Source organism: Cibotium barometz, chromosome 36 (assembly GCF_041138505.1).
Source record: "Cibotium barometz isolate CiBa-2024 chromosome 36, ASM4113850v1, whole genome shotgun sequence".
Lineage (NCBI taxonomy): Eukaryota > Viridiplantae > Streptophyta > Polypodiopsida > Cyatheales > Cibotiaceae > Cibotium > Cibotium barometz.
In genome coordinates this window covers 41,642,002-41,658,527 of record NC_141081.1, presented here as the reverse complement: position 1 = coordinate 41,658,527, position 16,526 = coordinate 41,642,002, and the positions used below count along the sequence as shown (strand labels likewise).

Below are 16,526 nucleotides of genomic sequence, written 5' to 3'. Positions count from 1 at the left end.
GGTTTCTTATTCCATGAAACACTCTAACCTTATTCATGACTGTTGATCTAGACTATTCATCCCAAGTTTCTCATTCTAAAATACAGTTTGGTCTCATTTTGGAAAGTACCCGTAAAGTCAGGTCCACCCAACCACCTTCTTTCTAGTGTTTGTTCTTTTTTCTACTTAGACTAGATCCACAGGCTCATCTTAGACCCATCTAATCCCATGGGTCTAACCGTAGGCCCGACCATTGGACCTATGAAGCCAGTGTGAACTCACACACCCATAGTTGAAATTATCTTTTTAATCACATACACCACTAAATAGAGTTCGCACATACACTCCTTTAAAAATAGTCCTTTCATAAAAATATAATATCATACAAACTGGTCATTGTGTATGACTCTGTCTCTAATTTTGTAGGTCTTAAATTACTCGGGCACTTGCCTCATATCTTCCCCTTGAGGCTTGCCTATCTTCTTTCACTGGCTATGGCCTTCATTCTCTTGTAGTGTAGGTTGTGTTTCAATTGGACCAAAATTTCATACAAGTTGCTCCTCATTCAAAGAGTATTTTTCAAGATAAGACCCTATTGAAGAGATTATGGAGGATGAGAAAGATGAACATGTGGAGGTGGGACTTGAAGATAAGCAAGATGTCGAGTGCAAGATTCCATCAACCAATCAAAATGAAGGTTTCCATGTCCAAGATGAGGATAATATAATCAAATATAAACATGTTAACGATGATGATGATGCAGACTCTACTAGTAGGGGGTAGATCTCTTTGTTGATCTTGCAATGGGTGTGGATATGGATTCTTAAATAGACCAATCAGCATGTATGGATTTAATTCAAGAGATGGCCGAAGGCTCACTTTAATACAATTTTCACTCTTAGGCACCTATATAATTACACCCCAACCCAAACAAACACCCACACAGTTTCTTACTTACTCTCTGAAATATTTCCTAGTACATGGCTAACTACATAGCTATTTACATGGATATACCTATGTCGATGGCCATGATGATAACTCCATCATATTTGGTGCCTTCACTCTCATTGCTTGGCACAACACTCTCTGACTACTTTCTCTCACTATTGTGTGGTGGCGATGTGCCCCTCATAATGTTGTAGTGTTCCCTTTAGAGATTAATGGAAAATGTAAACGAAGGTTCTCCAATCACTTGTTATGAACAATGTAGATCTTACTTCATCTAGTGTATTAGGAAATCCATCGACATTGTATAATGGGATCCTTTGGTTCCATTTATTAGGAAATCCATCGACATTGTATAATGGGATCCTTTGGTTCCATTTATTTGTTCATCATCATGGGTGCTTGTGTATCTATGGCACGTTTTCCTTTCCTTTGGAGCAGGTGTTTACTTATTTTATGTTAGCCTTCAATTCAAAGTTAGTACATTACAAGAATGTTCTTGTGACTTTCTATCTTTTGAGGTTCTTGGGGCTTTCTTCATGTTAGCCTCTTCTTCTCCTCTAGGTTTGTTTAGGTCTTACCTTTGCTATAGGGGTTTCTAATTGTACTATTTTGATATTGTTGTTTCTTAGATATCCACATTTGTGTTTTACCTTCATAGTAGCCTTAAGCTTTTAGTACCATCATTGTTATACCCAACATTGCTTAATCTTGCATGCATTTTTTTGGAGGTGTGTAGTTTGTGATTGTGGCCTATACTGGAGGTTTGAGTATCGATGTTGAAGTTTGCCATGATTTGTACTATCTTAATGTAGTGGCATATACTGAAGGTTTGGTTATCGGCGTTGAGGTTCACCATGATTGGTACTATCTTGATGTTATATGACAACTCCATGCCTTCTTTTCTCCTTTTTCGTACCCTTGACATTAAAGAAGATGTTTCTTTACTGTTGCCTTCGAGCTGGTGGAGGTCTTCTATTTAAGGGTGTAGATTTGTTTTTGTAGACTTCTCCTCCATGGGTTGTTGGGCAATGGTTCTCCTTGTGTTTCTTGATTCTTTTAGTGATTAGGGAGAAGTAGCTATCTTGTGAATCTTGGAATGACTTGTACCACCTGCTTTGATGGGGCTCCAAAGTGGGAATGTGATTATGTCACAGAGCCATCTTGTGTGCCCATTAGATGGTGAAATTGGTTGCTCTAATCCACATTTAGCCTAGTAGCACTTGTACTTCCATAATCTCTACAAAAAACACATGCATCTTTCTAGCCAAGGGATTATTTCTAACATATATATTAACCTTGAAAAATCCTTCATCAACTTGGAGCATGAATGAGTTTACACTGTGCGCTTTAGAAAGTCTTATGGGTTCAAGTTTTGGTTTACCCAAGCTCTCCAATGTATCGTAGGAAAGCAAGTTGCGTGACTTCCCCCAATATATGCCCCTATATATATCATTCAATACTATGCTAAAGGCTTGGTTTTACCTGAGATAGAGATTTAAACTTTTAGCCTAGCTAGTTCAATGTATAAGTTTTAATCTTCTAGTGAAGTGAGTGTAGTTATGTTCGCATCATGTGAGGTTTTGTTTTGAAACTTTTGCTAAGATTTAGCCTTATCATGGGCTTTAGCTTTGTCTCTAGCCTATTTTTCAATTCTTTCTTTTTCTTGTTTTTTTAGCCTTTTCTTATGAACCTACGCTAGCATGCCTTGGGTCAAGGATCCATAGTACTTATTTGTTTTACTCACGTTGATATATCCTTTGATTTTGGCACCATCATGCATTTCAATTCTCATTAGGCCTTGTGGAGTGATGTCTAGGCTAGGCTTTTCTTATGTACCTAGGCTAGCATGTCTTGGGTGAGGGGTCTATAGTAATTTTTAAATTTATTCCCATTCCTTTATCCTTCCATTTTGACACCGAGTTCTCACCGAGCCCTATGGATGATGTCTGTGACTCTGAATGGTCCCAAACCCTAAAAAGTTTAACTTTTTCTTGAATCTTCTCCTGATCTCCATTAGTGCGACTATTGTGCTAGGCTCTTAATGCATTTCTCAAACTTGGACAATGGCATTGACTTGCCTCCTAGTAATTGAACGTCATGTAAATGATAGGATGTGGTCCCTCCTCTACCTATGCAGGGCCCTCTTAGCTAGACTCTGGGTTCTTGATTCCCCACCATGTGTAGCCACAAATCTACAAAATTACAGATCAACCTATAGACCTTACTCTCCTCACCACTCTTGGGTGTACATGGTTGATTTCAATGCTCTACTTGGGCATGCTTCTCCATAGAAAAAACAACAAAGGCCTCATGGCAATTCTTTGGCTATTGGTTATCACCTTGGCCCTCAAGCGTGGGATTAATCATGCTACAAAACATTTCACTTTCAAATGCAAAATTCCACTTACGACACATCACAATTCCCTTGTACACTCATTAGAGCTACATGTGCATACACTTCTGGAAGAGATTAAGATAATGCCAAGCCCATGTTGACTACGACTCTAATGAAACAGGTGATCAAGCTTTTGTCTGCAAGATTGAAGCCAAAGCAAACTATTCAATAATATTTTCGTTAACGACACCGCATACATCAAGTTAAACTCCACATATATTGAAAATAAATCACTGATAATGTATCCATAATCAAGTAATATGCGCAATGAATATATACCCTATTTTTCTGGTTCCTAATTCTAAAATAGAGAATTAATCAAATATTGACAAATTAATCATGTTTTGGTTGAACCCAGCCTCAAAACTGGTAAGCATACATGTCAAGCTTGCACAAGTAATGAGAGGATGGATAACAGAACTCATGCCATCCGAAGGCCAGCAGCTATAAGATGGCCACTTCCTGCTAATATCGACTCAAAACATGATCTAATTACCTTAATTTTAAATTAAAGTGGGGATAAAACCTTCAATGTGGTGCTGATGATGGATATAATAAATCTTGGTAATTACCCATGTTGATATCAATTTGGATGCTAGACTGGATTGTTCTCTTGTTTTCTTGGTCTTCTTCTTCTGTCTTGATTGTAATTAATCTTAAGTGATTACTGAACATAGCCAGTGTTCACTTCTGCCACGGAATAGGTAATAAAAAAGCTTAATTAATCCAATCATAGTAAATAAGCCAGGCAGAAGAAAACTTATACTGTTTGCCCTGCTGCACTCTTTGCTTAATTAGTATTGCGCATGATCTCCATTGTAGCGCACAGTACTAGATAGTGCGCCAGATTATGATGTATAATTAATTAATCAGAAGGTTAATTAATTGTTCTTGGGTGGATGTGTTTTGGGACTATTGTAATCCACATGGAAAGCCGCGGACTCATCCACCACATGCAGTGGGTTCTTCCCTGCAGTGGTTGCAGTCAACCCATGCGTGTTGCTTGCAGCTGGTAATTGAGCTTGATCATCAGACTGCAGCACTGATCTAACATTTCTCCTGCGTTCTCTTTTAATTTCTTTCTTGATTTTCTCTGCTAATTTGATTACTTCATAAATCTTGTCGGAAGAGCTAGTTGATGGTGCATCGACTCTAATCACATCTGCTTTTGCCGGAAAAACCTTGTGGTAATCAGCTGATAAAGAGAAAGCCAGCTTTCTTAATGAGACCTTTTCGTGCTTAATTTTTACTAGATTGGGTACCGGTTTAATTAATGCTACCTCTGAGCTTTGCAACTGCGTTCGAAGATCCTGCACACATTACAACCGCATCGGCAGATCCTACCAAGCTTAGTCTAAAAACCAGAACATCAAATCGAAAGCACATTAACGAGTCAATTGATGATCTAGCTAAGCAACTTCCTGTCTTTGTAATTTAACACAGTGAATGATGGAAATATATCGCTATGAAGGTACCTGCTGGGCAGTCCTTTGTGCTTCGGCGCCATCCACCAGCTCTACACTAGCCATATTGGATTGTTCTGAAATGAAATCATAACTTCATTAATGAGTGTTTAATGAGAGTGTTCTGAAACAGAACTAATATAGCTTCTAATGGAAATAGGCTAATTTTCTGAGGTGAAAGTAAATTAAACCCTACCTGGTTGTTGTAGGAGGGAGGTAGTGGAAGTTGCAAAAAGGAGAAAAAGGGCAATGGTAGCACAGCCAAGAAGGAAGGGTCGGATAGCTTGGGGAGCTGTAAGATTATTGATGATAATGGTGGCAGAACTCATGGTGGACTTATGTATGAGCTAATGGTAAGCTTTTACCTGTTAATGGTTTCAAGGCGACACTAGCAAGACTGGCTTGCAGAACCGGCAGATTGCTCTCTGAACTAGCAGAATTGCAATAGCTTATGTGTTATAGGATCAAAAGGCGAGAGAGGCCTCAATATATATTGCCCACATCAATGGTATGCTTCCACGAGCTTATACTTGTAGGGATCTGATTGGTGGGCCCCAACTTGGTAGGACTGGCCCACAACACGACTTAAAAGTCCGGGGGTGAATGCTTTTAACCAATGTACAGAGTGACAGTGTCCAAATAATTATAAGGCCCCTCCCCCCTTCCATGGCCCCTCTACGCATGACCTTGTCTTGTTGTCTTTCTATGATCCGTCCATCATGGCATGGCCTTGTCTTGCTTCCTTATTGCTAAGAAGTCTAACTAATCAAACCCTCTCATTATGTCTTAAGTGAGAGTAGCTTATAAAGCATATCCATCATGTTTGGTCCCATAACAATAAGTGGGTATGCAAGTGGGGCAAGAAGACATGACCCTCATGCACACATAGCCATGCATGTCCCAATAACAACAAGTGGGTATGCAAGTGGGCGAGAAGACACAACCCTCATACACACATAGCCATGCATGTCCCCATGCTATCATCGACAAATGTCACATCTTGGGCAAGAGTGAAGGTGTGTATAAGGGTGCTACATTTTGACAAAAAGGAGAGGTGTTTGTAAGGGGTGTCACGTTTTTTACAAGAGGAGTGTTGTGTAAATACCATCAACTCTAAGCTGAAAACATAGGTGTTGAATGCCAACAAGGACTAGTACATAAATACCATCAGTTTTTCTGAGCTAAAAGCATAGGTGTATAACGGCAATAAGGTCTTCAACTTTTCACGGTCTCTCTAGAACCAGACCACCATGTCATGCTTTATTTCGTGTAGGGTTCAACTTGCCAAGGCTTCAAAACAAAAGGTGTTTGTGCACCCAAGTTGTAGAAAGGTAGGGTACAAGTATTAGACTCTAGCTCTTATCCACAACATCTTTCCATCTTCCACCCACTCATGGATAGTATGTGAGCACCTTTTCTATATCTTAAAAGTTTCAAATATTAACAAAAATGAATATACTTTTGTTTTGCTTCTTGCAAACAAACTCTAAACTCCATACCCTTTACCCATTAAGATACACAAACAACTCTCTCTCTCTCTCTCTCTCTCTCTCTCTCTCTCTCTCTCTCTCTCTCTCTCTCTCTCTCTCTCTCTCTCTCTCTCTCTCTCTCTCTCTCTCTCTCAAAAATAACATTTTTAAAGCCGAGGTTCATCCCTAGTTCATAAATATCTCGTTGCAGGTTTCCTCTTTTCACTTTAAGATTATCATGAGTTGTTTGCTACATTTCTAGAATATAGAAAAAAAATGAATTTTAAATTGCCATGAAAAATGGCTATATTGGCCGTAAATGGTCTTGCTATATTAAAAGCAAATCAAGTTCAATTAACAAGTTTATGACATCTCATTCATCAACTCATTACTATGTTTGTGAAGTGAAGATGATATGTATAGAGCACTATAAGATGAAAGAGGCTACATTATTTCTTTCGGGTACATATGTTCTACCAAAAAATAAAGATGATGTATCATTACTGAGCTTCCAATTTATTTTAGAAGATAAAAGAAATGTTATCCAAGTTTTCATTAGGCAATGTTAAAATCCAACCTAGGTTTCAACTATTTAAATACAAAATTTGAAATCTATGTTTTATTTGGGCAAACTTTAATTTTAACAAAGATTCCTATTTTCTTAGAAATAATTTTGCATTTATAAGTAGTTTTTTTATTAACTATGTTAAAAATTAGTGATTACATTTTCTGGAAGCATAATTTATCTTATTTAAAAAAATGTTTTTTTAATATAACTAAATTAGTAAAGAATATACTTTATTTTTTATTGTAATGTATGAGTGGAAGTTTAAATTGTTTTACATTACATTTGTTGAAGCAAAGCTTTGACACTTAAATTACAACAAAGCTTTAATTTAATAATTTTAGAGTAAGTAGTGTTAAAGAAAAGCTTTTACATTTGTAAGTAGTATTCAATACTCTAAAATATTTTTCGAATTAAATTATTAGATTTTTTAGCAATATGTAAATATTGAAAGTATTGAGAGAGTTTTTTAAAAATAGTAATTTTTTAAATTATTACAAATCATATTGAGAAAAAAAGATAATTTTATTTTTTGATTTGGTAAACTTTACAACAGTATTGAAGAAAATCTTTTAAATTTGTAAGCAATATGCAATAGTTTAAAATACGTCTATAATTAAATTTATTAAAATACATCTATAATTAAATTTATTAGAATTTTTAGATATTACATAAACAATCAGTTTGCAATGCATTGAGGAGTGGAGTGGAGTGGAATTACATCCAATTACAACAAAAAACAACAACATTAAAGTTACATTGTAAATCATTTAACCATGAATTTACAAACAGAGCAACTCACATCATAGAACATTTACGTGACATTTGTTGCAGTGTGGATAAATCCACCCTATGATGTAAAAACAAATTTTTAAAAAGGTTATGAAAAAAAATGAAGCTCCAAAAACATAAAGAAAAAAGAAGTATTTCCATTTCATCTTCACATGTTGTGAACCACATTGAATCTTTGGTTGAAGAGAAAAATGTGGGTAATGTAAGTAAATGCTTGTAATCTCAATGGAATGTTCAAATATAGGGAAAATTACATGTGACAATGCAAAAGCAATGTAAAAATGGGTTTTGAGAAACAAAGTAATTTAGTGGACACACAATTATTTATAGCATGTTGTATAACCTTTAATGTGAGAGGTGTAACCCAATCTTTCAAGACACATTAATGTTGACAACAAAAGAATGTTTTACACTTTCATGTTATAATTAAATGCATATAAAATATTTGGATAAAATAAAAGAGTAGTTGGATTAAATCTGGAAAAGACCTGTGTTTGATCAAATAAAAGAGTAATTGGAGCGAACCTTGAAAAGACATGTGTTTGGTTATGTACCATCTATTTAGAGCACCATTAGTATTGTTGGCCAAACAAATATTCAATGTAAGCCATTGGTTAATGTAATTCTCTCCAGAAGAAAACAAGGAACAATAGCCTTAGAGACAATTGATAAGTGTTTAAGAAAAATGATAACTTTATATATATTGAATTAGAATAATTGGGTGGCTTATATGCATGTGGTCTTTTTTGTATATTTATACTATATAATTTTAGGGAGGGAGATGCATAAATTTGAGCGTACAATAATGTGATTATTGAGTCATGCTACAGATAGCCTAGTCAATGAAATCACATGTATCATGTTTGAAAATCACATAAGTCTTTGTTAATAAATCCATATTCATAGGTTAGTAACATATAGATGATTTGCCATTCTTAGTGTTACTATATAGAAACATAGACCACTTCATGGAATGATATAAGAACATAGTAAAAAAATTAGTGTGATGATCCACCATTCTTAGTGTTACTAGATAGAAACATAGACCACTTCATGGAATGATATAAGACCATAGTTAAAAAATTACTTATGATTTCTCATCAACACGAAAACATGCATGTCTATAGAAGTGCACCTACTTGTTAGAATTTTGAGAATTATTGTCAAGAACAAGAGGAATGATTTGATTATGCAGGAAAAGCCTCTCTCACAATCCTTGCACAACATACTAAGCAACATTAGTCCTTGATTAAGTTATTCATTTTGACTACAACAAATGCGTTTGAGTGAGAAAATGAAAGTCCATAATTTTGGCAAAATACCTCACAAGTGCTAAGAATGTATGTATACAAATGAGGCTACAAGAATTTATAACACACACAAAATGATTCTCATAGGAAATCAAAATGTGTATTTTTTAAAAAACAAATAAGAACTAGTTCACAAATACTTAGGATATGTGAACACAAACTAAACCTTAAGAAAAGAATTTAAAATTATAACCTAAAAACTTTGCTAAGTCTGCGAAGTTTGCCTTGTCATTTTTGGTGCATAATAATAGATCAAAGGTTATAAAGTACTTAGCAATAAGCCAAACCTCGTGGTTCAACTCCTAAGTTGATGAGAGCCATTTCTTAGTGGGTGTGTGTAGTTTGTAGTCTTGGTACAAGTTGCTTTTTTGGTTGGCGGTAAGGATCTAGTTGTATATTCAGTTCTGAGATAATATATATATTTAATATTGGTCCCAAAAAAGAAAAGCTGGGTAGGCAAGAAAAAATATTAGCTTGCAAGTTTCTCTCTTCTCCTGTCTTGTGAAGGTAACTATTACAATTTGATGGACCATTGTGCTAGCCATAGGAAACCTGATTTGCACAATAATGCTTGTGAGTTGGGTAGATAGCTTGCAAGTTTCTCTCTTGTCCTCTCTTGTGAGGCTAAGTATTGCACTTTTATGGACCATTTCTTTAGTGCCACACTAGCCATTGTAATCCCAATTTGCCAACTTCTAAGCATAAACACATCCAGAGATTCTAATCAAGCATTGCAAGAGAGAGTGGAGAGAACATTGAGTTGCTTTGCACAAAAAAAAGGAAAGATGAAAGAGTATTTTATGTGAAATCGACCTATATATATCCTTAGTAATCCTATTTTCACTTGGTCGCTTGGGAGAAAGTGACCCAAGTGCACCATTTCTTAGTTTTAAGGCTTTTTCACTTGTTTAGTTTTGTAAGTCTTCATCTGATATAAGCTTAAAAATTGATGGACAAAGTGTAGGAATAATTGAACAACACTCACTGCATCATAAAGATGTATACATTTACAAAATGAAGTATGTGTTCTTTTGTAAAATTAGTGTGGACATTGCATCAAATGTACTATTTTTGTTAACTAGAGTCATCCTTAATTATTCTTGTTAACTAGAATCATCCTTGTTAACATGTCTTTCAAGAACTTTCATGCCACTTCTGGAGGGTAGAGTGAATGCTACTTAAGCTCTCTTACACAAGTCGAGAGAAGAGTGCTTATATCATGAAAAAATGATAGTTATACTTACTAACAATTGATAGATATAGTACTTACTAATAGTTTTCCCACTTGGCCACTTGAGGTAGGTGACTAGAGGGCACCCATACCTAGTTCTAATGCATTTACACTTGTAAGTAGTCTTACAACTCAGATTCCTAATGATTACAAGATTGATGCAAAAAGAGACAAACAAAACAAGAGTTCATATAGCATAGAATAGATGTTTTACAATGTAATTAGATGTTCTTTTATGTAGATGCTCTCTTTTGTAGAAGTAGTGTAGATATTAGTTTGCGAAAGTAGTGCAGATCTTATATTTAAAATGAAGCATCCCTGCTAGCTAAAATTGACTAAGAGTATCCTTGAGATTTAAAACCCTTCTTTGAGTCCTACATGTTATGCACATGTAGACATTGAGAAACTAAAACCAATAAGAGATTATGGATTTCTTTATTATGTATTTGCTTCAAATTTACCCAATTTTCAAAAGCTTGAACAAATATGCCTAAATGTATTTCTTTATCTCCTAGAAAATGAGGTATGTAAAGTTCTAATTCAAAGGTATATTTTGGAGCCTAAGTGAGCTATGTTACCGCTCATTTAAGGATTCCCAAGATAAACTTGGTTATGCCAGAGAAAAAGGCATTTAGGAGTGGTTTGAATTATTAAATCTTCTTGATGCATCTCTTGCAATCTCCTTGACTAGAAAGTTCACTAATAGCTTGATATTCTTCTTGATGCATCTCCTTGGCTAGAAATGTCACTGATAGCTTGGCATTCTTTTGCCATCTCCATTGGGTGTGATGACTTCCTTGCCTTCCTTTGTGCAAGTTTCTAACTTCCTTTGACCTGATCATGTTCATCTTCTTTAAGACTTGCATCTTGTATGTTTATCATATTTAAGACTTGCATCTTGTGAAAATCCCCCTTTCTACTCCATAAATTTTCTTCTTCCCCATTCTCCTTGGGCCTTTCAACTTGTTGGATTTTGCTTCTTCTCCAAATTCTTGCTTTCTATTCCATGTTGAACATCTATGGTTAATATCCTCCTTGTTCTTCTAGTTAATGATTTGGATGGTAGTGTGTTCATGTGTTTGTTTTTCCAATATCACTCTCCCTTGTTCTTTTAGTTAATGAAAATTTAGATGGTAATGTGTTCATGTTCTTTTTTTTATATTCAATACCCAATCTCTCATGCATCCTAGGTTTCTAGATTGGTTCATTTAATTTTATATGTACTTTTTCCTAGCTCTATTATGTCTCTACTTCCTTCTCTTGATCCTCTTTTTCCATTTGTTCCTATCTGAAAGAACAAGTTCTCTAGAATTGTCACTTATAGGGGAAAATAAGGGGTCATGCAGTAGACTAGGTCTAGGTCACGTGGTCAGCCAACATGAATATGTGTAAGGATACACATATAACTAAGGTAGATGAGTGATTGATGAATGAGGGGTTATGCAGGGGGCTAGACCTAGGTCATATGTGGTCAAACTCCCATGATTATGTGTAACTTAAAGTGAAAGCAACCAAATATCACCATCCTAGAGTAATTCTAGACTAACATAATATTATAACTTTTATCACGCATCTAGGCACATTTTACACCCATTTGGACTCTTCAACCCAAGGATGAGTTGTCTCGTTCCATATAGGAACATCAACCTACTCTTGCATGAATCATACATGTGTACTAATGTTACAAAGCTTATCCAAGACATTGCTAACTATGTACTCAAGCTACCACCATCGATCTAGTATCAATATTAGCTATTTTTTTAGAATTTGGAAACTCAAACATGGTGTGTACAACTTAATTTGAGCCTTGTAAACAAAAGTTATTATCTAGCATTTATACTACTTAAACAAGGTGTGTACAAAATAAAGTGAGCCCTTTATAAACAAGAGCTGGCCAAAAACTTGCATAGTTACATTAATTTCCAACGTGCCCATCTAACATGTACCAGATGGTAGGGCATTCCAAATTATTATACCTCTTCTTCATCAAGAAAATATTTTTATTTGCGTAATCTAGACTAGAATTAACTCCTAATATTAGCTAATGGATGGTGAAGATTCTAGCATTTGAGCAAGTCACAACAAGTGTTAAGAAGACACTCTAACATGTGTGGCTTAGAGAAGGGCCTTATGGGTGTGTGTCCTTACATAAAATTTATTGATGATTGTGTGGCTTTGAGAAGGGCCTTATGGGTGTGTGTCCTTACATAAAATTTATTGATGATTCTTGCAATGAAATTTGTCATTCCAAGTTACTAAAGTAAGAGTGTATGCTTTTCATTGGCTTGGCAAAAAAACTTGGGGTTAGGTTTTTACACTACCGGGCGTCGTCAGCTGATGCTGCTGGTGGTAGCAACGTGCAGAGGCGGATGCGAGGTCGTGTGGATATCTTGGCTACATTATGGTTGCAGGGCTTGACGTCTGTGAAGGTGCACGTTCGAATCCCTGCGACTGGCCGCCGTGAGGCCTTTGTTAGACCAGCGGGTGGTCGACACCCCCGACCGAGTTGGTAGAGCGGAGGACTGTAGTTGGCACAGCTGAAAATTCGGCGGGTCAGCAATGTGGGACTGGAGAGAAGAAGCCGGCAGCGTAGGACTGTAGAGAAGAAGCCGGCCCGGGATTGATGAGGTCGACAGCGAGGTCGACAGCATAATCAGCAAGAAGCGAAGCCGACCAGGTCGACAGCATAGTCAGCAAGAAGCGAAGCTGACAAGCGCAGTACAGTCAGCACCTCTCTCGGCTTGCGTGCAGGAGCCCAGCATTCGCCCGTCTCTCTCTCTCTCTCTTGTCTTGTGCACCTCTCTCGGCTTGCGTGCAGGAGCCCAGCATTCGCCCGTCTCTCTCTCTCTCTTGTCTTGTATGTGGAGTAGCTGGCCCACTACAAGGAAAAGCGACCATAGGCACGTTTATAGACGCGTTTTGACAACATATTTTAAAATGTCACGGGTGCGTTTTTAATCGTGTCTATAAACATGTCTATACTGATATAAACACGTTTAAAGATGCACATATAGATACATAAATAGACGTCTTTATAGTCTCTATTATAGATGCGCTCTGAAATTTTAAAAAAAATTCCAGAGCTACCTATAGAGATGTACAGCTGTATTTTCTACACATGCAGCTGCATTTTTTGCACAGGCCGCTCTCTGGTTAAATGTTTTGCTTACTTGTACACAGACGAATCAAGATCAGCAAAGATATCAACATAAAAACTTAAATTAAAGATAGATATGCACAAAAAGATTTGTGAACACAGCATAAAGAAGATGAAAAATTTCATCTTATATCCAAGAAATTATCCATACATGATGATAACCTCATGAGTCTTGAAAAATAAACATAGTTGCATAAACTAAAACTATACATAAAGAAAAACTACAAGGCAAACTACTCGGAGGTGTCATCTTGTCCACCTTGTGCCTACACAAAGTAAAGATATATATAAATAAAAATAGAAAAAATTATAAAGATCGAAAAATATTTTGTAAATAAAAATAAAAAGTATTACCTGCATTGGTGTTCTCCTTGCTCAATTGTATTGTTCGTCAAGATGACGATTCCTTCATCGTAAAGGTAATTCCATGTATCTCCCCTACTGTGCGAATGATGGTAGCCAGTCTGCTGGGGTAGAATCTCTCCCCTACTGTGCGGATGATGGTAGCCAGTCTGCTGGGTTAGAATCTCTACCCACAATATCACGCTACATCACAAGACAAACATTATAACACAACTCAAATAGAGAGAATACAAAGAAAAGACATGAAGTTGCACTATACATACAAACTCGGCCTCCCATGATGCACGACCTCCAGATCCGAATTGAGACGATCCATATCACTCCATTTGTATTCGCCGTGCTTCTCTTTGCTGCTCGTTCACTACTCCTTCTAGGAGCTTCTTCTTGGCTTTCTTCCACTCGTCCCTATGAGCAGTAGATGGCTTGCCGTGTCCATTTTGACAGGCATCTATTCGGGCTATCTCCTCCTTTGCATGTCTCCTTACTAGAGACCTCCTATTCTTAAGTATGTCTTTGATTTTGTGTTGCGTCCATCTACCGTTAAACCTTTGGTTGTAAGGATTTGCATGTCTCCTTACTAGAGACCTCCTATTCTTAAGTATGTCTTTGATTTTTGTGTTGCGTCCATCTACCGTTAAACCTTTGGTTGTAAGGATTAGGATACTGTTGAAATGTAGAGAGAAAGAGACGAGACAAGAGACACATCATGTACGCTCCCAAAGACTGATTCATATTGAGGACAAGATACATATATATAGGTGAGACCAAGTTAGGTAGAGTGAGCCATATATAGAGCTCCAACACCCCCACTCAAACAAGGGTCTCTAGCTATGGATGAAAAAACCCTTGGGGAGTACAAGGGAAAAACCCAAGCCCCTATACAAATGTGAAAATATGAACCAGAAGTAATGATGTGAAAGTGCATTGTGCATCTATGTACAAATATACAAAAGGACCAAGAGGTCATAGTGAGCAATTGTGGAATGTGCAAAGTGCATGGTGTCTAGAAGATTACAACGATATATGTACAAAGCTACCATAAGAGTAAAGAGCCTAATCTAGAAAGAGTGAGCCCGAGGCAACTCCAAGCTCTGAGCGCAAGAGAATGAAGCGTGACTCATTGAGACCTTTGGTAAGAATATCTGCAATCATCTGGTCACTTGGACAATGTTCAATCATGATAGTGCCTTTGCGTACTTCGTATCGAACATAATGGTAATGCACAGCAATATGTTTTGACTTGTTATGTTGGACATAGTCTTTTGCAAGACTAATAGCACTCTGATTATCACACCGCAAGGGTGTACTAGAAAGAGGAGAATGGCCGATATCTGTCAACACTTGTCGAAGCCAAATGAGTTCACGAGCTGCAAGTGATGCCGCAACATATTCTGTGTAACCCAAAAGAGAAAGAGATGGAATGGAGTCGGACGTGAATTGTCGTTGATAAACCAAACCATAATCTATAGTGCCTTTCAAGTATTTCAACACGCGCTTTGCTGAAGACCAATGCTTAAGAGAAGGACATGCAAGGTGTTGCCCGAGATAGTTAGCAATAAACAAAATGTCAGGACGAGTGTTCAAACCAACAACTTGAAGACATCCAACCAAATTAGCATATGGTTGATTTGTAACAAGCTGGCCACCACCATCAGAAGTGTTTTTCATGGAACTCGCAAGACAAGGAGTAGTTGCTGAATGTGCAGATTCCAAACCAAACTTCTTAATAGTATCTTCAATAAACTTTGACTGCGAAGTAATAAAATACCTTTACTGCGATCCCTTTGAATCTGAATGCCAAGACATGAGTGAAGCTCTCCAAGATCCACCATATCAAATGCCGAAGATAACAACTGCTTACTTTGGTGTAGAAATCCCAAATCATTGGAAACAAGGATTGTATCATCCACATAAAGGGCAAGGATTACAAAACTACCATTTTGGTGTTTGGTAAATAAGTTGGGATCAGAAGAGCAAGAGAGAAAACCATGGGAGGTAAGAAAAAGATCAAACTTGATGTACCAGGCTCGTGAAGCTTGTTTAAGACCATATAAAGCCCTATGAAGACGAGCAACAAGATCTTCCTTCCCTGCAATAACAAATCCTTGTGGCTGCTCCATGTAAATTTCTTCATTCAAATCTCCATTCAAGAAAGCTGTGTGCACGTCCATCTGATGAATTTCTAAGTCAAATTGAACAGCAAATGCCAATAAAACCCGAATACTAGTAATCCGAACAACTGGTGAAAAGGTTTCGTGATAATCAACGCCAGCAACTTGAGAATAACCTTTGGCAACTAAACGTGCCTTGAATTTGTCAAAGGATCCATCTGCTTTAAATTTTGTCTTATATACCCACTTACACTTAATGGCAGTACGGCCAGGAGGTAGCTCAGTGAGTATCCATGTACCTTTAGAGATAAGAGAATCATACTCTGCTTCCATAGCCTCTTGCCATTGATCCTTTTGTGGAGAACATATAGCATCACTGTACGTGGCTGGATCTTCAGAAGTAGAGAAAACATTAGCCTCAAAATCTTCATCATAAACATGACAAGAACCATGCTCAAAATCAATAGGCAGATCAATAAAAATGTCAACATCATCAATGACAGCATTCGGAATCAATGGTTGTGAAGAGGAAAGTTGCTCTTTAGATGGTTGTGAAGAGGAAATTTGCTCTATAGAAGAAGATTCATCATCACACAAGAATGGAAAAGCTTGAAGCAAAGATTTAGTATCATCAGAATCATCCATGGACCATGTACCGCCCATAAGCTGTTCATTGAAAATAGCATCACGATTCACAAGCACTTTCTTGGAGGACGGGTCATAGAATTTGTAGCCTTTGGAAG

At 37.0% G+C, this 16,526-nt stretch overlaps 1 protein-coding gene across 1 annotated transcript; it reads right to left on the bottom strand.

The window, feature by feature from the left end:
• Window positions 1-3,767: 3,767 nt before the first annotated feature.
• On the bottom strand, window positions 3,768-5,267 carry LOC147617907 (uncharacterized). Its single transcript, XM_086775600.1, has 3 exons — window positions 4,982-5,267; window positions 4,798-4,862; window positions 3,768-4,632 (listed from the first exon to the last, which is right to left on the bottom strand). The coding sequence occupies exons 1-3, from the start codon at window positions 5,112-5,114 to the stop codon at window positions 4,204-4,206; spliced, it is 627 nt and encodes a 208-aa protein (XP_086631726.1). The 5' UTR covers window positions 5,115-5,267; the 3' UTR covers window positions 3,768-4,203.
• Window positions 5,268-16,526: the final 11,259 nt, after the last annotated feature.